The sequence below is a fragment of the Aspergillus homomorphus genome (assembly GCF_003184865.1).
Source record: "Aspergillus homomorphus CBS 101889 unplaced genomic scaffold BO97scaffold_1, whole genome shotgun sequence".
NCBI classification, from domain to species: Eukaryota; Fungi; Ascomycota; class Eurotiomycetes; order Eurotiales; family Aspergillaceae; genus Aspergillus; species Aspergillus homomorphus.
Genome location: NW_020291887.1, coordinates 188,602 through 213,502, shown reverse-complemented (window position 1 = coordinate 213,502; position 24,901 = coordinate 188,602). Strand labels below are relative to the sequence as shown.

General features: G+C 51.6%; 5 protein-coding genes across 5 annotated transcripts; all 5 read left to right on the top strand.

The window, feature by feature from the left end:
* The first annotated feature begins 6,511 nt into the window (after positions 1 to 6,511).
* Positions 6,512 to 8,374, top strand: BO97DRAFT_1992 (HMG-box domain-containing protein). Its single transcript, XM_025690519.1, has 3 exons — positions 6,512 to 6,788; positions 6,844 to 6,915; positions 6,968 to 8,374. Exons 1-3 carry the CDS (start codon positions 6,591 to 6,593, stop codon positions 8,201 to 8,203), a joined length of 1,506 nt encoding a protein of 501 aa, XP_025556361.1. The 5' UTR covers positions 6,512 to 6,590; the 3' UTR covers positions 8,204 to 8,374.
* Positions 8,375 to 8,829: 455 nt separating this feature from the next.
* On the top strand, positions 8,830 to 9,935 carry BO97DRAFT_380417 (DNA replication protein PSF1). Its single transcript, XM_025693202.1, has 3 exons — positions 8,830 to 9,082; positions 9,142 to 9,683; positions 9,763 to 9,935. The coding sequence occupies exons 1-3, from the start codon at positions 9,047 to 9,049 to the stop codon at positions 9,854 to 9,856; spliced, it is 672 nt and encodes a 223-aa protein (XP_025556360.1). The 5' UTR covers positions 8,830 to 9,046; the 3' UTR covers positions 9,857 to 9,935.
* A 628-nt stretch (positions 9,936 to 10,563) lies between these two features.
* On the top strand, positions 10,564 to 14,395 carry BO97DRAFT_1931 (sulfate transporter family protein). Its single transcript, XM_025690484.1, has 6 exons — positions 10,564 to 11,021; positions 11,113 to 12,444; positions 12,498 to 12,697; positions 12,746 to 12,979; positions 13,028 to 14,208; positions 14,267 to 14,395. Exons 1-6 carry the CDS (start codon positions 10,787 to 10,789, stop codon positions 14,289 to 14,291), a joined length of 3,207 nt encoding a protein of 1,068 aa, XP_025556359.1. The 5' UTR covers positions 10,564 to 10,786; the 3' UTR covers positions 14,292 to 14,395.
* Positions 14,396 to 15,191: 796 nt separating this feature from the next.
* On the top strand, positions 15,192 to 16,361 carry BO97DRAFT_439177 (uncharacterized protein; the record flags this gene model as incomplete). The annotated part of the gene is made up of 1 exon (XM_025697963.1): positions 15,192 to 16,361. The coding sequence occupies one exon, from the start codon at positions 15,192 to 15,194 to the stop codon at positions 16,359 to 16,361; it is 1,170 nt and encodes a 389-aa protein (XP_025556358.1).
* Positions 16,362 to 21,812: 5,451 nt separating this feature from the next.
* On the top strand, positions 21,813 to 24,236 carry BO97DRAFT_1806 (uncharacterized protein). Its single transcript, XM_025690387.1, has 5 exons — positions 21,813 to 22,250; positions 22,315 to 22,513; positions 22,579 to 22,780; positions 22,832 to 23,131; positions 23,184 to 24,236. Exons 1-5 carry the CDS (start codon positions 21,958 to 21,960, stop codon positions 23,828 to 23,830), a joined length of 1,641 nt encoding a protein of 546 aa, XP_025556357.1. The 5' UTR covers positions 21,813 to 21,957; the 3' UTR covers positions 23,831 to 24,236.
* Positions 24,237 to 24,901: the final 665 nt, after the last annotated feature.

Sequence of the window (24,901 nt, the reverse complement as noted above, 5' to 3'; positions counted from 1 at the left end):
CCCATACTCGCAACGCCCGACTATGTCATGTCGCTTCCGGTACGGCTCGGTAAGAGCTACTGCGTAGCGCTATCCGTCGGGTGCTACGGCCACTGGTCATGTAAATTCGCCGCCTACTGTAGATATCGCTTCCAATCTCACGAGGCCGAGCTCCACCCACGTTGTCCAAAATTCAAACTGGATGTGGTGGAAACAAACTGTTGGACTGTGCTGAGTGGGGTTGCCGGATAATCTTAGTGGGGGAAGACCCTCTTCCGACCGCGGCATCCTGTCATGACACCCGAATTCAGTAATATCACCCATCAGTTTGTGCAACTAACATGACGTCGACGCTGCTGCTACTGCTGATCCTCATTGGACATGAAGTTGGCTGTCATCAACATGGTCCATGGCATCCATTCGTAAGTTAGGCAAGGTCTCTCCACCCATGCCTTTAGGTCCCAGTCAGTAGAGAAGATAGAGGCACTGTAAAAAAAGTGAGGAGAATCCGACCAACCAATTTCATGCGTTCCCCGAAATAAGCGCCAGATATGCAGTCAGGATGCAGGGTGATTCAGCCGTTAGGGTCATGGTTGACCGACAATCGCCATGTCTTGGGCCACGTTTTGTATCCTAGTCTTCATGTTGTGTACACCGCCATACTATCGGCATGGTTCGCGCCAATGCTAGCAAGTTAATGCTTCACATAATTCTCATGTTTCGCGCTAGTCTCGAGATTGCCCCGTGACTTGTACAGAGTTTGACGGCTCGACTGATCGTCGGTCCTTGCAGGAGCCATGCATCCCAAGGCATCTCGGAGATATTCGTAAGCTTGAATGGCTGTGGGAGGAGAGGTCGTCAAGGGACCCTTCGGTCTTATCCTTGCTTTAGGTTCACGACTGAACTCCCGTAGCTTCTGGGTTTTACGCCCACGAGAAGATGAAACAGCACTAGGGGAAGGAGATAAAGAATAATCGAAATAGACGGTTGTGAAACAGATAAAGACGAACGAGAGAAGTTATGAAAGAAAGAAAACACGCAAGTGCCGGATATGGAAGGGTCGCCTTCGCAAGTCCGCGACACAGGCGATCTTCATAGATGGAGCACGAATGGAACAAGTACAGTACGTATATTGGCAGCAATACAAGAATTAGACAAGAGATGGAATTCCTCTCTGGTCGTATTCAGCAGACTGCCAAGCCCGTCGCAAAAGGTGTCATGCCGTCTTCTCAGCTGCACCAGAAGACGGATAAGAATAGGGAACCTTGAATGGGGTGAAAATGGCCGTGGCGGAGAACGCGGCGGCGGTGTTTGCTGCCGGATTAGGAAAGCGTGCCGGCTAGCGTCAACTTTGTTGCCTTCCAGAAGCCCGTCGAACGCGTGGAGGATTTGGAACTGTCATGTTTTGAGTGCAGTGGGTGATTTGGATGGTGGTTTGGGTTGATCTTCCGCCAGAGCCAAGCGATTCTTGTGCCAATCCCCCTCCTTCTCATAGTTACCCTTCCACTTGACGTCAAGGTGAAAGTTTGCAGGTGACCCTATTTAAACTAAAACTAGAGATGAAGGACGCCCGGGAACGAAGTCATAGCATAGCGGCTGGCTGAAACCTCTGCATATCGGAACTTTAGCCATTGAACTCGCACAACGTGATAGTTGACAGTAGTTCCTTTCACAAGATGTCTCGACAGAAGCTTTATTTGACTATTACCCGCGTGCTCTCACAAAGTATTGGTGCATGCAATTTACCGATTCAATTGATGATAGTTGAAAGGATGAGGCGCTGCAGTTGAGGGATGATGATGTTTGCTGCTCAGGCTTTCCCCACGTTATCCGAGAACAAGGAATGAGGAAACTCTCTCCACTAGGGCCCGTCTCTGCCAATGTTCCTGCGCCCGATAGTGGTTACGGTGCGCGAGGTGAGGTTTTAGACAAAGAATCCCGCTTGGGAGCAAATTCGGTACCTGGGCGAGTCTGGGTTCCTGCGCAAGCCATGAGGCATCCCCAGTGGGCCACCGAACCTACTTTCCGCCCACGGCGCGGCCTAGTCGTCGATCATGCTAGCAGATTATGGCTTGGCGGCATCAACACTCTCTTGTACTGAAGCAGTACCGTAGGTTATCTCCGACCACGATATGAGAGAGACAAGGAGAGTACTTGTTGTCGCGGACGGAAAAGCGGGGACGGCCCAAATGGGATCGATGATCTATGGATTCTCTCAATCGCAACCAAGCTGACCTGGAGACTAGGCTTGATTCTCGCTGTAATTGAGCGCACTGGCACTGTTGATCTAGCAGCAGCCACCTGCGCGCCCAGCATCCGATATCTCCATGATCGTGTTACTCTCTTTGAGGTCATTGTTAGTACGACACAGAAGACCAATAACAACATAGTGGCTGAGGGCTCCAAGTTTCGCTAGAACAATGTTAGAACAGGGACTCGAGGCGAATGAATGGCCTGCTACGATGTTGATTGGCATGTCCCGAGTTCTAACAGACGGGCCATGGGAGCTACACGTGACCGAACCGGATCCAACTGGCAGGAGAGGCCCAGGTCAAGCGAAGGCAATAGTGAGCTGGCTCGGGAACCGTAAGACGAATAAGCACCCACCATAATTCCTCCCAATGCCAAGCTGTAACTCATGCAGCCTTCAGCCCCCAGTCGTCCTGGCAGACAAGCCATCATCAGACTAATGATATGCAGGCAGCTTTCCACACAATACTGTGTTTACGTTACTCCCCTGCATTTGGATTTCGCTCTTTTGGCAAGTACTGTACAGTGTATGGTTGAGGTTTCCATGTTGCTTGGTCGCCAAATCCTCTGCGGTGCTGCACAGCACTTCAAGACATAGCCACTGAACGAGCTGATTGTACAGGATCATCGTCACTAGGTACTCCTACTTACCCCTACCGCCATCCGATCGGCTGAGCCAGTTGCAAGCACTTTACAACACGAACTCGCACCAAAGAAGTCGCAAGTGCATGTACGGTAGGCAAGTCTACCTCGTTGGTAAGCGAGTGGTACTGGTGGTGAGTTAGGCCTGATGCAGCCTTAATGCGGAGACCATTGCCCGGCCGAGACGGGGTTGGACCCTTTCAGTACATGACGCTAGTGCGGTCTCTATCTAGTCACCGGCTAATTCAGCCCCACCAATGGCTCAACCAATTGTTATCTCGTGGCGTAAGGTGTATCCATGGGACGTAGACGTCGCATGTGTCTGGATTTCATTTTGGAAAGAGAGGTGGTATCCAGTGAGTATCGGGTTATCAGCTGGATGACAGGGAACGGAGTGCATGTGCGTGGTCGTGGTGATAGCAGTCAATCGGACGATACACAGCTGTGAGCTTTACTCACAGGCTAGCCCTTAGTACTGAGACCGTTTCTCTGGGCGCGACACTCATAAATGGCGCATACAAGGTTCATAAAGGGGCAGGAGAACCGAATTGCGTTGGTATCGTATACCTAAGCTTTCCGTCTGGAGACGGGGGGGTAATTTTCGTTCTGTTTGGTTTGGCGCTCCCCGTATGGGAGGGAGCTGCTCGCACCTGATTCCCAACATACGGCCAACCTTTCCCACTGGTCTCTTCCCTATCACTTGACCGACTGATAGATCTCCCTCGGGTAGGCAGGCAGGCAGGCAGGCAGGCAAGCAGATAGCGAGTGACATTTGAATCTAACGGGTCTCTCGACCTAATTCCAGCTGGCAATGGCCCAATGAACATCACAGTAGATGGTTTGCCAGCCTTACACCCATAGGCTTTTTGGGTGCTTGGCTGCTCTCCCGGTACGGCCTGAAAGTGCCACAAGAAACGAATGATCGACTAGCTGACACCATTATGTGGGGTCATAATTGAACGATCGTGTGGGCACTGATTCGTGTTGAACACCCCTAAGACACGTAGGTAACCTCATTTCTATACGTCTAGCCCTCCCAGTGGACGCGATGTGCCAGAACTGCGTATAAGGAAGCTCGCAGTGGGAAGCTCCTTTTGGTGATATGTGCAAATCGGTAGATGATCTGATGATGGCCGGGAAGCCGGGGATTAGGGGATCCATGGGTGCTACTTTTCTAGCATCGGGGTCTAGTATCGGTGCGGGCTATCGTTCGCACAGGGTACGATGACGCTGAGGGTCGGTCAGTGTCTGGGGTAGTTCCCTAAGTTCTGGGAGCTCCACATCGGACAATCCGAGCCCCCTTCCATGACCTCGCGTCGCTTCCGGGTGGTTCTTCGTGGAGGTCGATCAGCAAGATATCAAAAACGCGAAACAGATAGGGCGGGGAGAGTGAGAGAGAGAAAGAGAAAAGAAGGAAGAGAGTGTGTGTATGTGTGTTTGAGAGAAGGTCCAGACCGGTTTGTGACGGCTTGTGAAGGTACAGTACTAGTATAGTGTCTATCAATTTCGGATCGGTAACTTAACTCCGCCACCTGTCTCCGTGGTCGCTCCTAATAACTACTAGCATGTTACGAAGGGCAGATATGGGTCCCTTTTTGGCTGGATCAAATTCTTGACGTCCTTTATTGTTTTTTTCTTGGCCCCTCTTTTCAGTCAAATTCTTGCTGATTCATGCAGCTGCATATTGACAGAATAATTCTTCAGTGCTGTGAAGAGTGATTGATCTACGGAGTCTACTCTGATTTGGCTCGAACTGAACCTTTTACCCAATTAGGCGGACAGCAACGATGACTACACACTCGGGTGCATAGGTACCATTCCATGAAACCGGCCTGTCGCACTCTCGGGGTCCCAGACACAGACCATAGATACCTACCAGACTCCACCAAATAGATCGTACTAATAGATGACGGGTGGGTCAAATGGCCTGCCTGGACGTTAGACTGTCACCGTCGTCATTGCGGTTCTCCAATTTTAATTTCATTTTGATTTGATTCTCATTCTAAAATATTTCCTTTCCCATTGATGTGATTACCGCCCTACTCTGCTACTAAGTGAAGCTATGAAATAGGTCATGACCTTCTGCCTCTTCCCTCTGTATTCACAATACCAACGCCAACTCGCCCTGGTGGACCGGTTTTGACTGCCATCCAGCAGCCGTAGCCCGCCGGCAATAAGCAACAATAGTAAATCCCCAACCGTTCCTGTCAGATGCAGGGCCGCATTTAGTAACCTCTCTGTCTCGGGCAAGATCTCAAAACTCTCAACCCCTCCCTCCCCTCGTCTTCCCCTCCATCCAGATGAAGAAGGGACCTAGTTTTGGTACAAAGAAATATCTTAAAGAAGCTATACGAGAGAAGACTGAAACGAAGGTGTGAAGAAGATGGGAACAACATGGGTTTCTATCCCAAAAAAAATCATCTGCCTTGCCCCAGAAAGTTAGCAGATCTGGGCCCTCCCCCATGGAGAAGGTAGAAAGGATAGAATGGAAACAAGGGAAAGGCGCGCGAGAGTAAGAGAAAATAGAACACCAAGCATTCTAAGCAATCAAAATACATGATCACAACAGAATAATCAATGTAGAAAAGAAAATACAACCAATTCAATTTAAATCAAATAAGCCCAATCCAGCGAAAGACAGCGCACCAAGAATCGTGCCATCCAAAAATGTCCATGGAGGAAAAAACAGGAGGAAAAGAAATTCCAAAGAAATGGCATCCATGTCTCTCAGAGTCCCAGCAGAGTGGAACAAAGACAGCACTATCCCAGAAGCAACCCCCGTGCCAACATGGTCTGTCGCCGCCGGCACCAAGCAGCTTCTCAGGGTTTCAGCCGCTGGGGATCCCATGGTTGTCGTGCCCATCTAGAACTTCCACCTGCGATGTCTATCCCGCTTTAAACCTCTTGATATCCACATCTCACAACTTCCCCCTCCCATTCCTCCCTCCCCCTCCCCGCCTTCCTTACCCTCATACGTCGTGTCTCTGACCTCAACACTCAACTTGTATAGGGTCCATCTGCACTGACAGCTAGTATAAGAAGCAAACTCTCCGATTCACCACCTGATAGTGAACTAAGATCATCATTGATAATCACTAAAGACCTCTTTTGACCTTCTTCTTCTCTTTCCGCCTTCATCTCTTTCTTCTTGCATCCTTGCAAGAACTTCCTTGAATATTTCCTTCATTCAACCTATTTTCTGCTACAGTCTATTGTTGTCTTTGACTATTCATTCAACTCTTCTTCCCTTCCCTCCCCCTGGCCACTATTTATTCCATTCAGAACCAGGCTACTTGCTTTATTTATCTGGACTCTATTCTTCTCTCTTCTCCTTCATCTTTCTCCGAACTCATTCCGTCAGTTTTCAAGACACTTTACTTTTCCTTTCCATTGTGAATGTGTGCAAGACCTGCTCTCAGATGCAGACTGTCCCCACTGAGTGAACAATCGACTGGCGTCCCTTGCACCTTACTGCGCTTTCTGTTCACCTACCAGGCACCACCAACAGCCACTATCCCCACAATTCATTCCACCATAGCAACTCAGATCCACCCTTTCTGAGGCCTGGAATAGCGGTCCACAGTCGTATCCCCCTTCCCTCCACGTCCCCCGAAATCCCTCTGAATCAAGTATCCAGCGTGAATCCCCGGTGGACTTTGTGCTAAGACCCTATTTTACTGCATCAAACGCCCATACTCTTTCTTACATTGAGACATAGCATGGCTAGCGCTGCCAGAGTCCTTCGGGGCCAGCCACCGTCGCCGCCCGAATCGACGGATCAGAACACGGTGGCTGACGCTAACCATAACTCCTACGGCACACTCTCGCCGAATTTCGGCCAGCATGAACATTATTCACCTGCAGAATTCCATGCAAACCTTATGCCAGGTGAGGTGAAATACGAACCGGGATCATATGTAAGTTCCAAATTCCCAGCCTATCTCCACGGAGCGAACACTAACCAGGTTTCAGGAATATATCTCGCCCGCCCCTTCACAATTCATATCGGGCGAATACCCGCGAAATTTATCATTGCAACATCCTGTAGGTATTCTGACACCTCATAACGCGTCTATTGTTCGCTAATAGCTTCGAGATCGACACTCCCCCATCCACAGCAGACGACTCTCATGCCCCCGCGAGCCTGAATCCGGCACCGCAGTGGCCATCACGTCAGGCTCCGAGGCAGTCCACAAGACCAAGGGTCGCTAGACCTCCTAGAATGCGGCGCAAGGGTCGGAAGATGAAGGACAAAGATTCCAGGCCTCACGTGGACAAGCCGCTGAGCGAGTTGACCAAGCACTTGACGCATATTCCAATTAAGGACATGGACAGTTGGGTACACCGATCTGCGGAAATTCGCCGTCAAGAAGTCACAAAGAAGAATGGGAAAATCGCCCGTCCAATGAACTCCTTTATGCTCTATCGGTCTGCATTTGCGGAGCGAGCAAAAGAATGGTTCGCGCAGAACAACCATCAGGTGGTGTCTGAGGCCGCTGGTGATAGCTGGAAGCTGGAACCTGCAGAGGTTCGTCTTAAATATGAGCATCTGGCAACCGTGGAGAAGAACAATCATTTGAAAGCACACCCCGGATACAAGTTCTCCCCAGCAAAAGATAAGAAGAAACGGGCGGGTGCCGACGATGAGAGACCCCTGGCAGATACTCCCGATTCCAGCCCAGCTCTGTTCCAAGGTCATGGCATGAGCTCTTCAGAGGTGGATAGCAGCGGCTGGGGTAGTCGGGACTCAAGCCCTTTTGACTTTGCGGAACACGGTTTGGCAGCAGACCCTTATTTCGTTGCCTCGCCTTGGCACCCGCCTAGGGGATCCATGTCGGGTTACATACCTTCCTCGGATCCATCTTCATATCTAATGCAGTCGGCGCAACCAGGCTGCATGTCTAACCCAGACGGCCTCCGCTTCAGGAGGCCTAGTTACCCAAACATTCCCTACAACACATCGACTTCTTTGGCAGGATTGCCCGGAGCCTCTCACCATGACCTCCTCCAACCTGCCAGCTCAACCTCTACCCCAGGAGGCGGCCAGCTAGATCCCCAACTATTGACTATCCAAGACGAGCTTCCCAGTTCCAATCAGCTCTATGGTGTTCATCAACCGATGTGGCAAGACGCGTCTACAGTCAACGGCTATGTCTCAATGACATCCCCGATGCCAGCAAGTTCAGTCTCTTATTCGGCGGCTCCAGCCTACCCGTCGGAGATGCAACATCTAGAAAGCCGTGGCACATGGGACCCAACCAACGATGCCAAGCTGGAAGGTTCTGGCGGCGACATCAACACCTGGCTCGACCATAATGATATTTCATACTGAGCTTCCCATTTTGCTCAGACAGAGGCGAGGCAGAATTATCGATGCCATGCCTCTAGCGGGTGAGATACAGGTCCCTTTTCTTTCTCAGCGTGGCGAATATTGGTTTCAAAGAGGGGATGTTTGGAGTTTCGGGCGCAAGCATACATGATTTTGACATGATACTCCTTGACTTGTATCAGTCATAATTGTCATTTTCGGTTGATGTCCTCTGCCGAGGCTTCGGGTCACACTTGGGAGGTGTATACAGGCCTAATCGGCTTTTGTTCTTGGGTGGCTGTTTTGTTTATATTCAAAATGTTTTGATAGTATGATCGTGTGACACTATATGTGCACTGGTGTTCTTCAATGTATTAGAATAGTATGGAGTTTACATGGAAAGATGTACTTCGATTTCTTTTGGTCCAATGCGGCTTTCATCATCGAAATCTCCAATAATCTTGCGCATTCCCATTCGTAATTTTGGTCCATAGCATCAGGCGGAGGAGGCCGGGAAGACTCGACTCTAATCCAGCGTGGTGGCAGATACGCGCCTTGTCACGTGCGGATATGCGATCGGTGGAGGGTCAGAGCGACGCGGGCGAGAGGCAATTAATCCTGCGTCAGATTCACGTCTCCGTCCATCTGCATGTCCATCGCAAAGCTTATTTCGAGCTCGACTAGTCATTGTTCCCCCTTCTCGGTGACTTCAACGTCTCAACGATTATCCGCCCGTCTCCGACTTTCTCGATTTATCCACTCTTGGCTCTTTGACTCGCGTCTCAGCAGCAGTCTGCGCAGGAGCATATTCGGACTAGCATCGCTCGACAGATTGTCTTCAATCCACAGCATTAATAATTGCTAGACATGTCGAACATGTACGGAGAGCTCGGAAATAAGTTGGTTTGTCTTTCTCTTTCTGCTGATCCTACTATATCAAGGTCTCACGGGTTTATCCGCAGGTTCAACACGCCAAACGCACCCAAGCTTTAACCCATCTTCCTCCCTATCAGACCGAACTCGTCCGCGCCGTCGCTCGCGAAGTCCGCGATCTGGATCGTGACGTCGCGCGCCTTCTGACTCCCTTCGAAGGCAGCTTCAACCCGTCCCAGCAACCTGCCGTTGCTTGCGCCCTCCTCGTCGACCACCTCTGTATGCGTCGCAACAAGCGATGTCTTCTCGCCTATCATCGCGTCCGCGCGGAGAAGCTGGAAGAGCTCTGCTGGACGGGTGTGGACGTGCTAGAACAGCAGCTGCCTGTGGCGGAGGAGGTAAATGCAGGAGCGGCGGCGGCGGCACTGGGCCAAGGTGCTGGCGCGGGGATGAACCACAGCTCGCTGAGCCCGGAGGAGGAGGAGTATTTCCGAAAATACAGTGACTTGCTAGCCGCATACAAGGGTCAATGGACGGACATTGACCTCACGGGGAGCTTGGAACCACCTAAGGATCTGTTCATTGATGTGCGGGTGTTGAAGGATGCAGGGGAGATTCAGACGGAATATGGGTATGTCAGAGGCCTATGGGTCCCCATCCCTTTGTGCTCTTCGCACGCCTGTCAATGGCCGGGTGCTAACGCTGCGCAGAGTGATCAATTTGACGAAGAATAGTCAGCTCTACGTACGACAAGGGGATGTGGAACGATTAATCGCTCAGGGATTTCTGGAACGGTTGGGATAGACTGCTGTGCCTTTATGGACGACAGTGATGATGTCGATGATCCTCCGATGCTGCCGCTGCTTTTTGTGTTACATGATACCCATTTAATTTGTTTAGAGTGATTGAGTGATTGATGGTGCGAAGAAGGCGCCATGGGGGCCACCACCGCGCCAAGATGAGTTCCAGTGAAGTAGCGTAGCAATGGGCTCGAATCTCTGACACATGGATACGGTGTAGGAGATCCAGCCAGCGTTTAGATCTTAGGTTGGGTGGGAATGTTAACTTGGAAATGAATCCGCCTTCGGACGCATGGCCGTTGCAACGGGAGATTACCTAATGGCGTCAGTCCTATCATCGGCCTGGATGCGGCCAGGCAGCTTCACCGAGGGTCGAAGCTCTTGTCGTCCACACCATGACTGCAGCTATTGTCGCACTTACTAGGACGGCGTTCCTCATCCCTGCACGTCAATTCACTTAGATAGGAAGGCCAATGCTCGGTGGCCATCTAGCAAGCAGCTTTTGCTATCCAGGTTCCCGTTTCATACGTCTCCATGCCCGGGAAGTGGATCGGTGATAATCCGCCCGTGATAAGACTTTTTAGTCACTTGCGCCCACCTAGCTGATAACAACGGCCTGTCATGCCTGGACCGGATTGAACTGCTCTTCTGATTCCTCCAGACCTTTCTCTGACGCCTCCCATATCATTCCCTCTGCTTCTCCTTCTTCCCCCCATTCGGCCGGCCAATCGCGGAGCAATGTCTATGGTTGTTGATTCTTTCAAGTTCTTGCGTCATCCGGTATCATCTCCCCTCTCTCGGCCATTGTCTTGAGATATCGTCCACGAGTGGAAGCCTGCGGGCTGAATCAGTACTTGGTTGATTTTGCGATCTGCACCGTGACTCCGGCAGCTGGGACTGTGTGGTAGCATCAGCTTCTGCCACACCTTCCGCCATGGGAGTCCTTCGATCGCGCGACAGCGGTTCCGACCTCCGCGGCTCGGGGATGGCCTCGCATCATTCAGCCCTCAATGACGATATAGAGCCAGCCGGAATGGAGATTCCAGTCGAACATGCCCACAATGGCAGTCCTCCACGGTCCTCGGTTTTGGATTCTACTGTGTCCGGTGGTACCAGTTATCGGACTCCAAGCAGGTCCTTCTTCCATCGGTCATTTCATAACTCTGCAGGTACGCCGCTCATGTAATCGACTCTCCTTCCCAAACCATACTCCGCAGTGTCGTCACAATACAATAATGCAGTGCTGACTGTTTGGGCCAGATCCGGCGCATTATTCGTCCCATGGTATGCGAGAACAAACCGCTGAACTGGCATCCTTCGCCTTGTCGCAAGAATCGAACACACTTCCCCCGTCGCTGGATGTGTTCCACCCTCCTCGCGAAGCGTCACTTTCTTCGACTCCAGCTCCGATCGCGACAGCTGCAGCCAAGGCTCGGCTTGAGGCTGGCCCTTCGTCCATTCCGACCACTGGCTCCTCGGTACTGACACAATTGATCCAGAATCCCGACACCTCGGAATCAAGCCAGACCGAGCAATACAACCCCGAAGAGTGGGAGAGGGCAAGCGATAGTACCGTCTCCGAGGATGATCTACCAATAATCACCGGTAGAGAAACTGTGAGCACAGAGCAAACCTCATTGTTACCCAAGTCATCCCAGACAAAGCCGTATCAAGGCTACGGCGCTGCAGGTGATATTGAGAACCAAGGATATGCGGGCACAAAGGGACCGAGCGCTTTTTTCAGTGCTTTTTCAAGTCTCACTACGTGTTTCCGGGTCGTAGCAAACCCGAAGCCGTGGGACAAACAGACCGTATGGCGAGAGGGGGTCATTTATCCCCTCAGTCTGTTACCATCGGTGTTCCTTGGTTTGTTGCTCAACATACTCGATGCTCTATCCTACGGGATGATCCTCTTTCCATTGAGTGAGCCGATATTCTCTGATCTCGGGTCCGATGGTATCTCCATGTTCTACGTCAGCACGATCATCGCCCAGCTTGTTTTCTCTTGTGGGGGCTCTATCTTTCGCGGCGGCATCGGGAGTGAGATGATCGAGGTTGTACCTTTCTTCCACCAGATGGCATTCACGATCCTGAATCGAGTCGGGGCAGATAACCCGCAGTCTGTTCTGGCCACCACTATCCTAGCGTTCTCGGTCAGTTCGGTCCTTACAGGCTTGGTATTCTTCCTTATGGGAACCTGCAAGCTAGGGGCCCTAATCGGGTTCTTTCCAAGACATATTCTCATTGGGTGCATTGGCGGTGTGGGCTTTTTCCTCTTGTTGACTGGTGTCGAAGTCTCAGCTCGACTACCGGGGTCTTTTGAGTTCACTTTGGCAACGATGGAGAAGCTTGTGCAACTGGACACTGTCTTTCTTTGGATGGTACCCTTGTTTCTCGCGATAGGCTTGCTTGTTCTGAAGCGTTTTCTGCATTCAAACTTCCTGCTCGGTGGCTATTTCATTTGCGTGGCCGTCATATTCTACATTATCGTTCTCAGCGCCGGAATCTCCATGAGCACTCTGCGCAACAAAGGATGGGTTTTTGATGCTCCGTCTTCTTCGAACCCCTGGTATCATTTCTATACCCTCTATGGTGAGTGGCCAATGACTTTAATCTCGGTGTGTCTCTAACTGCCTCTACTATAGACTTTTCTGCTGTTGATTGGGCCGCGTTTGTCGACACAATCCCAGCAATGTTCGCGCTTACTTTTTTCGGTGTACTTCATGTGCCCATCAATGTGCCTGCCCTAGGCATATCTACTGGCGAGGATAATCTTAATGTTGACCGTGAGCTTATCGCCCATGGTGTCACCAATGCCTTGTCTGGCTTTTCCGGGAGCATCCAGGTACTATCCTCAGATGAAGACTATGGGGGCTGTCGCTAACTTTCATAGAACTACCTGGTGTATACTAACAGTCTGTTGTTCATCGATAGTGGTGGTAACTCCCGCTTAGCAGGTATTATGCTCGCAGCTGCGACTGCTGGAATTCTTGTCGTCGGTCCGGCGATTGTCGGCTTCATCCCGGTCATGGTCGTTGGTGCTCTCATTTTCCTGCTTGGAATTGAGCTCATGCAGGAGGCCTTGGTTGACACATGGGGCAAATTGCATCGGCATGAATACGTGACGGTAAGCTCGAACCTGTATTCAGTGTGGTAGCATCCGCTAATTGTGTAGGTTGTCATCATTGTTGCGACTATGGGCGCTTGGGATTTTGTTGTCGGCATTCTTGTTGGTATTATTCTTGCCTGTTTAAGTTTCGTGGTGCAGACGTCTCGCAAATCTGCTATCCGTGCTACTTTCTCGGGCGGGATCACTGGGTCTACAGTCAGACGTCCTCCTATCCAGCAACGATTCCTGAAGGAAGCCGGCCAACAAACTCTTATCATTAAGCTTGGCGGATACCTCTTCTTTGGTACCATCGTGAGCGTCGAGAACACTATGAGAGGATTGATTGAGGAAGAGGCATTTGACCGACGGCCCATCCGATTCCTGATCCTCGACTTTTCGCGGGTGTATGGCATTGACTTTTCTGCGGCCGAGGCGTTCACCCGTATCAACCGGATCCTCAGGAAACGGAACGTCCAGATGATCATTTCGGGTCTCGACGTGGGAGGGGAGGTGGGACGCAGTCTCCAGAATGTGGGCTTGTTTGAGGCTGTGACAGGTGTGGAGATCTTTGAAGATTTGAACTCGGCGCTGGAATTCTGCGAGAATGACTACCTGAAGGTGTTCTACAGCCACAGGGAAGCGTTACTGAGGAAAAAGCATGGAACATCCACGACATTCCTAGAAGTACCCACCGCGCAAACCCCATCCCATCTCGGCGATGCGATGGTCAGCTCTCCCCGCCAGCGATACTTACAGCAAGCCGCAAGAACCACTCTCCGCGAAGATGATGTCGCTGTAGTTGCGCCCGCAGCATGGTCTTCTATGCGTCAGCCCCTTCCGCTGCTCCTTCAAACCTTCCAAGGAATCACCTCTCAGAATGAAGACTTTTGGTTCCCCGTCTGCACCTACTTTGTTCGAGAAAGTTACGCAGCAGGCACTGTCTTGTTCCGCGAAGGTGATGTTCCGATGGGCTTCTACCTTCTAGAGTCTGGAATGCTTCGCGCTGAGTATGAACTACCCCAAGGTCGATACTTCGAAATCATTGTGGCTGGTCGACCGTGCGGCGAGCTGCCCTTCTTCAGTGAGACTCGCCGGACGGCGACCGTCAAGGCTGAACAGGACTGCGTGAGTTGGTGCTTGAGCATGGACAAGTGGCATGAGTTGCGTGAGAACGAGCCGGAAATTGCGAGAGAGCTTTTGACGGTTAGTCTTAAATTGACCACGGAACGGATGGATAGTATTACCTCGTGAGTATTTCGCCGGTCTTTCACACTGGATTGTACTTTCATACTGATATACTACTAGTTACGTTCTCACCACAGCGGCGTGATGGCTGTTTGACTGACCTGGATGTCTGGACTGGGTTTGCCTATAGTGGCATGTTTTGGTATATTCGTCTCGCATAGCATATTGGTGGTCGATGTTCTTGTTAAATACTGTTTAATGATTGTGAGAGCGGATGCATGTACCTACGTCGGTTGTTGATAATGTGGACTGATCAGGCGCATCGCCTGACTGAATTTCTTTCTGCTTCCCGCTCAATGTGTGTGACGATTACTACTTGCATATAACTGACGAGGAATAGGTTTCTGTAAGGCTGAGCTTCCGAGCAGGATAGCATAATGCGGTTGTGCTGCCGCTTCTTGCTGCTTGACACAAGTCGGCTCGCATTCACAGCAGCGTGATTCGTGAATTGCTTTTGCCTTCTGTCCAGTCGCAAGATCGAAGAGGTACGACCTCCGGGAAGATACCTCCCTACTTACAAACATTGAGGAGCTTTGGTGGGAAATGTGGAGGATCGCGGAGGTTGTCATTATAATCTCCGTGACATTCGGAGTTCTCTCAAGGATCCAGCGCCATTCTCGGTATATCTCGATCGGTGTGGTGCATAAAGCCAGTTAACTCATCCTGCAGAATGCCTCTATGAAGTCCTTGTTATATGTGCACTTGGGGATAACTTCCAGTATAGTACAAGGATCCCCATTGCGACAGCCCCAGCTTCGGCAGTCTACGACATTCGCACCGGAAGATATAAATAACTAGATACCTCATCACCATGATAGCTCGAAATCTCTCTCTCCATGCACACAGAGGGAGCCCAGACGAGCCTCGTTCAACCTTGCACAGAGTGCTAGAGCTAACCAGACCAACTATAGGACACACAGTACTAACCTTATTGCATCAACCCAAGCACCAGTAACCAAGCCCGAACCTCGCAGCAACAGCAACAATGGACAGCGACAGCGAACGCGACTTCGCCATAGTCGAGCACAGCCTCGTCGTCGGCCCCAGCACCCCCAGCACCCCCAGCGCCCACAGCACCCCCATGATCCCCATGGTCCCCATGATTGAAGAGGATACCCGCAGCGTCCACTGGTGTGACGTCTTGAGGGCCATGTTCCCGCCCTCGGAGGGCTACATCGTGATTTCCGTGGCGGTGTCGCTGGCAGCGAACGAGCACTACGACCGGGTCAGCGTGCACTACGGCGGCGGCGACGAGGAAAGCATCCTCTACGCCGACGCCGAGAGCATGCTGGTATTCACCCTCGTTGTCGACCGACCGGCCGAGCCGGAAGCCCTGCCGTTGGAAGCCCAGCAGCAGGAAGCCCAGCCGGCAGCCCCGCCACCGGACCGTTCGCTGGACATGCTGGAGCGCTTCCTCGGTGAGCACCGCCCTGCTGTCGAATCCCTGCACCTGCCTTGCTTCGGGGCTACGCTGGTGGGCGTCGCGATGCAGTTCTACCACTGGGACCGCAACCAGGCCCGCCTCGTGCGGTCCCAGCTGGATAGTCTGGAGGGGGGTCTCCTTCGCGATGGGATTAGAGGGGAGGGGACGATGGGGTTGGTGGAGCAGGAGTTTGCGGCTAGGGCCATGCTGTACCATGCGCTGCATGGGGAGTCGCGCATCTTGATCTTGCTAATATGGTGGCACCGCAGGGTTTCTGCTGGGTTGGCGCTGCAAAGGGGGATCGAGGCTATGGGGGCGAGGGCGAATTCGTTCTTGGACATGGACTTGGATGATTTCTTCAAGGAGGAGGATAGGAAGATGGCGGAGTACGAGAGAGAGGTCGCGGAGGAGGAGAGGAAGATGGCGGAAAGGGCGAGAGAGGAGGAGGAGGAGAGGGAGAGGGAGAAGGCCGAAAGGGAGAAAGAGGAGAAAGAGAAGGCTGAGACAGAGAAGAAAGAGAAGGAGGAGAGGGAGAAGGCTGAGAAGGAGAAGGCTGAGCAAGAGACGCTGAAGAAGATTCATTCGCGCGCTAGATCTGCTCTCAACATCATCTTTCACATCTTCATCTTCACCTACCTCATTTTTCAGTTCCGTCGCCATAATCCTTCCACTCCAGTGAAGGAAACTGTTTCCACAGGTCCAACTCGAACCTCTTTCCTTTCGTGTCTCTGAGGTATATTTTGCTTTCTAGTACTAGATTGCGGTAATCTTAATTGATGGTTTTTTTTTTCTTTTTTTTTCCCTTTTGATATAGTGAGATATCGGACTTGAGTGAGGGTTAGCTAGGAGTTGTAGACATTTTGCAGTGTAATCATGTTGCCTGTCCTTAAGAGTATGTATGTACAACCCTCCCAGCTCGTCAGTACGCCTGCATGTGCAGACAGAGGTGAGAGTATCCTTATTTATAGCAGTGCATGAGAAGATATGTACTCCAGATGATGAAGAATGCTCGGAGTAACAAACACAAGGCTGGACGCCGGAGTTATACACATAGAACACCCATAGCAAGATATGACTTCCAGACCGTAAACTCATTCGCCAGTCTTCTCTTCAATAAAGTATACGACTACGATACCTATGAACCCTACCCCGGACGAAGTATCATACCCAAGCACCAGTACCTCCCTCCCCGAGTCTCCAAAGGATAATACAGTATACAATTAAAGCAACACAACCAACTTAGCCAAAACCAGTAAACTACATCCCAATCCAACGAACCAACTTAACTCTCCCGGGAACTCTATCTCCCCAGCACCACGCGCATGACACCCCTACTCATCTGCAGTGCACGAGCATGTACCATGGCGTAGATCCTCACGTCACGCCAATGACCGTCCACTATCTCGTCACTTTATCCAAGTATTGGTCCATCTCACGCGAGATGAATTGGAAACCTTGTCAGCTGCTCCGTGAGCTCATCTTAGAGTTTATTGCGCTAGATGTATCCGTTACTGTATAATATAGTATAAGTGTGAGAACGAGCGTTGGTGGGGGATCTACATCGGAAGCGGAATGGCGTGATGAGCGGTGTCATGCGACTGTAGTTTGTCTGCGACTGCAGTGTGCTGACTGAGGCTCGGTCCCTTCCCCCGCCGCGTCTTTCACCACTTGCATGGGTTGTTTGAGGGGTTTGGGTGGGGGGGGGGGGTTGGGTTGGTTGGAAGTTGCGTTTCGTTTTGTGAGCGTATGAGGTCATATGATCTGAAGGGTAGTCTTTCAATTGCTTTAGATGTGCGGGGTGCGGAGGTTCGAGGTTATAGGTTGGCTGGAATTATATCTTGCTCTTGGTTTCGAAGGGTAATGGGTTGAGGTTGGTGCTTTCTGTGTATTGTACCTGGCTGGCATGGTGCAGGGTATTACTTGGTAGATTGGTGGGTAGGCAGTTAGTCTCTGCATATTTATGGTCTGTAATTTTAGGCTAAGAGTGTCGTTTGTCGAGTGTTATTATTGTTGCATGGGATGATTTCCTAAACTTGCAGCAATGCGGAGATCATCCGGCAAAGCGCTGAGGGGAGCTGTGGAGATATGGTCACGTTACCACTATCTACCTATGAGCCCGTGCTCGAGACGACAGAATAAAGACAAGTACTCATTTAAGCGCCCGCTGATCAAAGACGGTGGTTAACTACCAGGTCAGTAATGAATTAAGTCCACCCCAAGCTAAAAGTCGTAGTCGATTCGGAGTCGCCGCCCCTACCAGAGCTGTACATTCGAGACGAAGACTCTGAAAAAGCAAGGAGATTAGATCCGCTGTGGTGCGATTTAGCACCTGGCGGGGGCTGAAATCCAACCGCCATGATATAGATTACCGGCACGGTTCGATGTCCGTTGATGGGAGGGCTGCAGGTGGTGGCGTAAGTCAGCGCAAGCCCCTCCCTTCGTTTTGGGGCGGTAATTTGACTCAGCTGTTGAGTATTGATAATGGAAGCCTGCTAGCTCGACGGACTACCTGTAATCTCTATGGGGAACTTTTTGATAGTTTGGTGTTGATCTGTCGGCTATGACGATGCAAACTAGGGATGATTGTCGGGTGTGTTTTGTCAGCTTATTGAGAAAAGGGGATTGTTGGATTGTCATTTGTCGTATTAGCAGTTGGAAGTATGGATGTGTTGTGGGCACTGGGCACTGGGCAGCGAAATTAAGAGTCGAAGATTTTCAGACTTGAAGTTGGCTTCGTAGCCCACTGTGCTGATTGTTGCTAATTGTTGCTATACAACATCATACTACAGTACGTAGGTAAGTCAGTGAGATTGTCTGGATCAGCAGCAGACGGGCAGACAATCAACACGGGCCAAGCCATGATCATCAGATCGACGGTGGTCTGATTGGTGGACGGGCGGGATTGAAGCTCATCAGGTAAAGTTGGTTGGTTCCGCTCAAGGTTGCGCTGGTCGAAACGGCCGGGAGGAGAAAACCGGAAGAAAAAAAGTGAACGAAAAAAGGGGGCAACTACTGATGAAGAAGCAGCCGCCGAAGAAAGGCCCACCACGAGTTGCGCAGGTCATCTCATTCCGCAGACGGGTTGGTATATGCGAGGCCATTGGATAGAGGCAGATTGGGAGGCGTTACAAAAGAGAGGGATGAAAAAGTACAGTATTAACAGAAGTGAGTTGTTGCGGTGAGCTGGATCCCATGCTCGCAGAATTGTATAGATGCGATGTTAGACAAATGTCATGTCATGATCGGGATGCTTCCATGGAACATTACGAATATCTGGTTCCATCGGCGAAGAGAAGATGCGGACACAAAATCGAGAAGCGAGCTCTATCTTGTTAGGGATATTCTCCCGCCGCCTTCAAGAAGGAGGTCAGGTCGAAGAAGTCGCAACGGCAACAACAAGAAGTCGTGAGACAGGGGATGATGAGAGTGGGGCACAAACAATAACTAACTACCCCAATCCACTTTACCCTCCTGAGTAGGTAAGAAGTACGAACTCATGGTCCCAAGAAGTCTCCCCCCCCCCCTCCCCTTTCCCTTCTTCCTCCCTTCCCAAATCCTTACCCTTGTTTGTGTTGCTGAGCACGGAGCCAAGTGGAGGGTGGGAGAAGTTTGGGAATGCCTTCTTAAGTTCGTTTCATCTACTTATCGCCTAGTATCGCCAAATCGAATCAACGCACCTGGAGAGCCTATCAATAGCCTCAACTTTGATTTTTTTGGGCGGATTACTCTCCTCCGAGTAGTTTGGCAACGACAGATACTATACGGGTCCAGTGACTCCAGTCACGCGAGCTAGACGTGAAGAAAGTCCTGACGAGTCAGCGACGCCGATAGGGTAATTGATATCGGCGATGGGATCAGGCAAGGTGGGAGTTAAAGATGGAGGGGCTCCCTTCCCGCTGGTTGGTCCTACAATCTGAACAATGCTGGACACTGTCACGAGGCATTCAGTCCGGTCGCATGGACGGGACTGGTGAGAACTGCCGTGGTTTGAAGACACCGGCTCAAGCAATCAGAGCCTTCTTTACCATCATTCGAACACTGGTAGCACAGGATGACGACGATTGAAGACGGGAGCAAAGATGCAGACAGAGATTTGCTCGCCAAAGCCCAAAGCCCAGAGCCGTGCTGCAGTGGGCGGGTAACCGAGCGTTGAGTGCACTAAAACACGCCGTACTAGACTCGAACTAGCCCGGCGCTTAACATATTCAAGTGTGTACTAAATTGGAATGGATGATGATGTTCTGCTTGTTTTTTCGACGGGAACATCGAGATCTAAGTGGATCGGTTGGGCAGGCAAAAAGGTCACCACTGCGCAGCGAAAGGGGATGTCTCTGCTATATCTGAAACATCAATAGTTGCGATGCAATTTTTCGGCACGGATTTAACCCCAGCGCCAACCAAGTTCTAACAACAACACCAGCAGCAGCAGCATCCAAATTTGAGACGGAGACTACTGAGATAGGTTTCTGTCTGGAACGAAGGAGGAGTCATCGACTAAGTCTAACTAGACTAAACTAACAGAATAAACAACAAGAAGCCACTTGGCTGGAATCCATCCATGGTTGTGTAACGGACCAGCCTTGGAAGCCAAACCCACCCAGGATGATCTGGAAATTCTGAATAGGAGGAGAAGGAAGAGGAGAAGGAGGTTATGGATGGAAACCGAATGGATGGTGGCTGGGTCCCACAAACACGGTGACCCGGTGACACCAACTGAACCTGAATCAGACAAAAAAGTAGCCCCCCTAGATACCATCGAGAACGATAATGGCATCACCAGGATACGATTGACAGCAGGTGGTGGTGGTGGTAGTGGTGGCAATCAACTACACAACTATCCCTACGGGTAGGCAGGGCCAAGACTACCACCACCACTACGAACCACCAAAGGGCGGTCCCACGGCAAGACCTTCCATTCCCAGGGCTGTCATCAGGAGGTCTCGGTTCCCTATGGTACCGTATACTAGGGGCTAATCTGTCGGTCGGTCGGTCTTGGGAATCGGATTCACCACGGTTTCAACCACCCTTTACCTCATAGGAGGAGGGGGGGAGGGAGAAAGATGTTCGAAGAGGGGCCTCAAGGGCCTGACCTGATTCTATTACCTATTATTGGGCCGATAAATTTTCGTTCGGCGCGCAAGAGGCCTGCGTCGCGTGAAAAAATTTTTTTTCTTCAGCCATGAGGGGGACGGACTATGTTAGGACGGGTTTTATACTTCGGACCTAATTAACAGGCTATGGCCAGGGAGCGAGGGAGGGGGTGGGTGGGAGGAGCAGGAGCTTGGACTCAGTCTATCATCGTGACGATTGGCAGCGAGACCGGGCTCCCTGACCGGAGCGTGGGCTGTCCATCAGGACGACGTGCTGGGCTGTCGGAGGCGGCTTTCTGTCTGCAGGATTTGGGCATGCTGCATGATGAGATTCAGATCGAAAATGTATGTAGGAAGAGAAATGCAGGAGTCCGTAGTATGAGGGTGATTGTCTGTGGTTGAGTAATGTTGATGGTCTGATGATGCTGATAATGGATGATGACTGATGATGGGTCGATGCGATGGGGCAACACAACCCCTGATTTGGGTATGTAGCTAGTTAGCTAGTTAGCTAGTTAGCTAGTTAATTAGTTACTTGGCTTGGAAGGAAGTGAGTCAGTAACTAGGTAAGTAGGAAGTAGTCAGTCCATGATAATAAAATATCAAATATAGAAAATAACATAAAAGTTGTTGTTGTAAGTTGCTACTTAGTAACTACTAACTCACTACTAAAACTACTGCTCCACTCTCCTTTCAGTCTAGGCTCGAGGGCCGCCCGCCCTGCAGCTCCCTTCCTGATCAGGAAATGACCAGGCCTGCTGCTCGTCCATCACCCTTTCATTTTCCGCCCTCGCCCTCCTTTCTCGCCCCTGGTCTTGCTCCAAGGACTCAAGGCTTCCTGCTGCTGCTCCTGCCTTTCTTTTACCCTCTCCTCGTTTCCCGGCTTTGAATTCTCTTTCTTCTTTTTCTTCTTCTTTTCTTCCTTCTTCTTTCTTCTTCTTCTTCTTCTTCTTCTCTTCCTCTCCCATATACTCATTCTAATCCCCAATCCAAGAGGCCTTTCTCTTCTTCCAACTACCCTTTCATTGTGATACCCCGAGCTCTTTAGCTTTGCGCTGGAAGAGCTCTCTCTTGTTTCTTTTCCTTCAAGATACCCCCGCCCCTTTCTGAACGATAATACCCCCCCATCCAGCTCAACGCGCAATCTAATCAACGAAGCCACTCCAGCTTCTTCATCTCTTAACTAATCCATCACTATCGATTATAATTACATCCCCCTAATCAACCAATCTATCAACATGTCTGAAGTCCAGAAGCCCGTCGAGGAGACTCCTGCGCCTGTCGCTGCTCCCGTCATCGAAGCGCCCGCTGCCACTGAGGTCGCTGCCCCCGAACCTGTCGCGGTGGAGGCTCCTAAGGAGACCCCCGCTGAAGCTACTGAGGCCACCCCCGCTGCTGCTGCTGCCGCTGCTGCTGCTGAGGAGCCCAAGGCCGATGCTCCCGCTGAGGAGCCCAAGGAGGAGGCCAAGAAGGAGGAAGTGACCCCCGCTTCGGAGGGAGTTCTCGGTTACAAGGCCCCTGGTCTGGTCAAGTAAGGCGCCACTTGTCGCAATGTGATGTTCGGATACAGTGACTAATCATGGGTGTCACAACAGGGGTCTGCGTTTCGCCAAGCGCTTCTTCTACTTCCACGATGAAGCCGTCGAGGCCAAGCAGCTGTCTGCCTTCCACCAGAACGAGAAGCCTGTCGTCGCCAACCCTATCGCCGCATGGGCTAGCCAGACCGGCAAGGGTCTCCTTTACTTCACCAAGCGCGCCGAGGACAAGGCTACCCCAGCCGGTATCTTCAACTTGGTCAGTATTTGAGACAAGACAAGTGATCTGGAGGTAGTTGTGCGGTAATGCTGACTGAGAAACAGTCTGAGGTTTCCGATATTGCCAAGGAGGGCGCCAGCGAGTTCCACTTCAAGGTCAACGGTCACAAGCACACCTTCCAGGCCACTAGCGGCACCGAGCGTGACAGCTGGGTGCTTGCCCTCGAGACCAAGGCTGCTGAGGCTAAGGCTGAGAAGGAGACCATCGTCGCCAGCGAGGGTTACAAGGCTGAGCTGGAGAAGCTGAGTAAGTTTTGCGCCACTGGGCGAGAAAGAGCCATCGACTAACGTTACCTAGACAAGCCTGCCGTCGCCGAGCCCGCCAAGAAGGCTGCTGAACCCAAGGAGGAGACTGCTGCTGCTGAGGACCACAAAGAGGAGAAGGCTACCGCCAAGAGCCGCTCGCAGTCTCGCAAGCGCGCTAGCATCTTCGGTACCCTCTTGGGTAAGAAGGAAGAGGCCGAGGAGAAGAAGGAAGAGCAGAAGGAGGAGAAGGCTGAAGAGGCCAAGCCTGCCGAGGCTGCCACCGAAGCCCCCGCTGAGGCCCCTGTTGAGGCCCCCGTTGCGGCCCCTGCGGCTGCCGTTGAGGAGCCTGAGGGTATGTCATCCGCAATTCCCTAATATTGTATCTCTGAACTAACTTTGCAAAGTTCCTGCCACTGCTGTCCCTGCCCCTGCTGAGACCAGCGACAAGAAGGAGGAGGATAAGGAGGAGAAGAAGGCCGAGGCTCCTGTCGCTCAAAAGTCCAAGCGCGCCTCCCTTTTCGGCAATTTCTTCCAGAAGGTCACCAGCCCCTCTCACGAGAAGTCTGAGAAGGAAGCTGCCGCTCCCGTGGAGTCTCCCGTGGCCAGCACTGCTCCCCAGCTCGACAACCCCGTGGAGGAGGCCAACGTCAAGCCCATCGAGCCCGAGACTGTGACTGCTGCTGCTGACGCCGAGGCTGCCAAGGATGCCACTCCTGCTGCTTCCCCCGCTGCTCCTGAGACCCCCAAGAACAGCCGCCGTACTTCCTTCTTCGGCAACTTTGGCAAGAAGAAGGGCGACTCTGACAACGAGGGCGCCGACGGCGAGGCCAAGCCAAAGGGCAACAAGCTGGGCGGTATCTTCCGCAAGCCCAGCAAGGCTGTGAAGACCGAGGTTAAGGAGACCACCACCGAAGCTGCTCCTAAGGAGGCTCCCGTCCAGGAGTCGCCCGCTGAAGAGAGCGCCCAGGCTGTTGAGGCTCCTGCTGCCACTGAGGAGACCGCTCCTGTCAACAAGGTCCCTGCCTCCACCCCTGTTCAGGCTGCCGCCTAAACGGTCTGTGTGCTGGCTTGAGCAACATGTAACTTGTCTGCGGCCCTGTGACCCAGACATTTGGGGAGAAAGTTTCGAGAAAAAAAAATCTGCTACTTTGGCTTAACGTTGATACTACCGCTTGACTCCTTCATGGTACGCCTTGGTCGATCTATCGGCAAGGTGAGCCATGTCGAGTGTCAATGATACCCTCTGCTGCTTTGGCGGTTATTTCCGAGCCTTGATGTCTCTTCTGGCGTCTTGTGCTGCGTTTCATTCGTTTATGATATCCGTTCCGCAAGGATACCCATCGGGCCTTGTGTGATCATGTTGTGCACCGTCCAAACTAGATTGATACCACCTGCTGCTCTTTTTCTTTGTGCTTCCCGCGATTTGATTGTGACTGCCATTTGATGCATTTGACTGGATACCCTTGTCGGAGGAAAGGAAGGTCTCTTTGCTTGTTGAAAGGGTATGGTGCTCCTCGTTGACCACCCATCTTGTCCCACTTATGGTGACTCGATGGTGGGACAGAATGCTGGTCGCATCATTATACTTGGGCACCGCATCATTAGGTAATAGCTAATAGAATCCACGCATTGTTCTGCAATTGGTTCGGGGGTTTACCCCAGGTCTTTATATGAGGCGTCAAAGTCTTCCGTGCGTCTGTTCCACATGGTGCCCCTGGTGGAGACAGTTCCGCCGACTTCCGATTTGCTTGTCGACTGGTGGTGTATCGGATAGCGAGGCTTCTGCGTAGCAGTAACTTGCCTATGGAGATATTCTCCGAAGTCCCTGGGGCCTGGAGGTCAGTGCCATGAGACGCTATCCTGACCCCACTGGCGCAGTGGTCATGGTGGTGGTGATCGATTCTCGCTATGATGCTCTTGGTGACTGTAAGCAACGCTAATTTGTTTGCGGTTAGATCCGAAGTCACTCCGCGTGGGCTCCTCGATAGGCCGGGTCTCAGTTGCGTAGATACCTTCAAGGTTGTTCTCTGGCTTGGGCCTCGAGTTCAGCTACTTGCATCCAAGTTTACCGTCAAGGACCTGTCCATGAAGAACGCGCTTCAGAACTTGCCAGCCCAACATC

Coding starts and splice junctions, on each gene's coding strand:
- BO97DRAFT_1992 (XM_025690519.1), top strand. CDS start 6,591: ATGGCTAGCGCTGCCAGAGTCCTTCGGGGCCAGCCACCGTCGCCGCCC. Junction 6,789..6,843: donor AATACGAACCGGGATCATAT/GTAAGTTCCAAA, acceptor ACCAGGTTTCAG/GAATATATCTCGCCCGCCCC. Junction 6,916..6,967: donor ATTTATCATTGCAACATCCT/GTAGGTATTCTG, acceptor AATAGCTTCGAG/ATCGACACTCCCCCATCCAC.
- BO97DRAFT_380417 (XM_025693202.1), top strand. CDS start 9,047: ATGTCGAACATGTACGGAGAGCTCGGAAATAAGTTG. Junction 9,083..9,141: donor GAGAGCTCGGAAATAAGTTG/GTTTGTCTTTCT, acceptor GTTTATCCGCAG/GTTCAACACGCCAAACGCAC. Junction 9,684..9,762: donor GAGATTCAGACGGAATATGG/GTATGTCAGAGG, acceptor AACGCTGCGCAG/AGTGATCAATTTGACGAAGA.
- BO97DRAFT_1931 (XM_025690484.1), top strand. CDS start 10,787: ATGGGAGTCCTTCGATCGCGCGACAGCGGTTCCGACCTCCGCGGCTCG. Junction 11,022..11,112: donor GTCATTTCATAACTCTGCAG/GTACGCCGCTCA, acceptor TGTTTGGGCCAG/ATCCGGCGCATTATTCGTCC. Junction 12,980..13,027: donor ATCGGCATGAATACGTGACG/GTAAGCTCGAAC, acceptor CTAATTGTGTAG/GTTGTCATCATTGTTGCGAC.
- BO97DRAFT_1806 (XM_025690387.1), top strand. CDS start 21,958: ATGTCTGAAGTCCAGAAGCCCGTCGAGGAGACTCCTGCGCCTGTCGCT. Junction 22,514..22,578: donor CAGCCGGTATCTTCAACTTG/GTCAGTATTTGA, acceptor ACTGAGAAACAG/TCTGAGGTTTCCGATATTGC. Junction 22,781..22,831: donor GGCTGAGCTGGAGAAGCTGA/GTAAGTTTTGCG, acceptor AACGTTACCTAG/ACAAGCCTGCCGTCGCCGAG.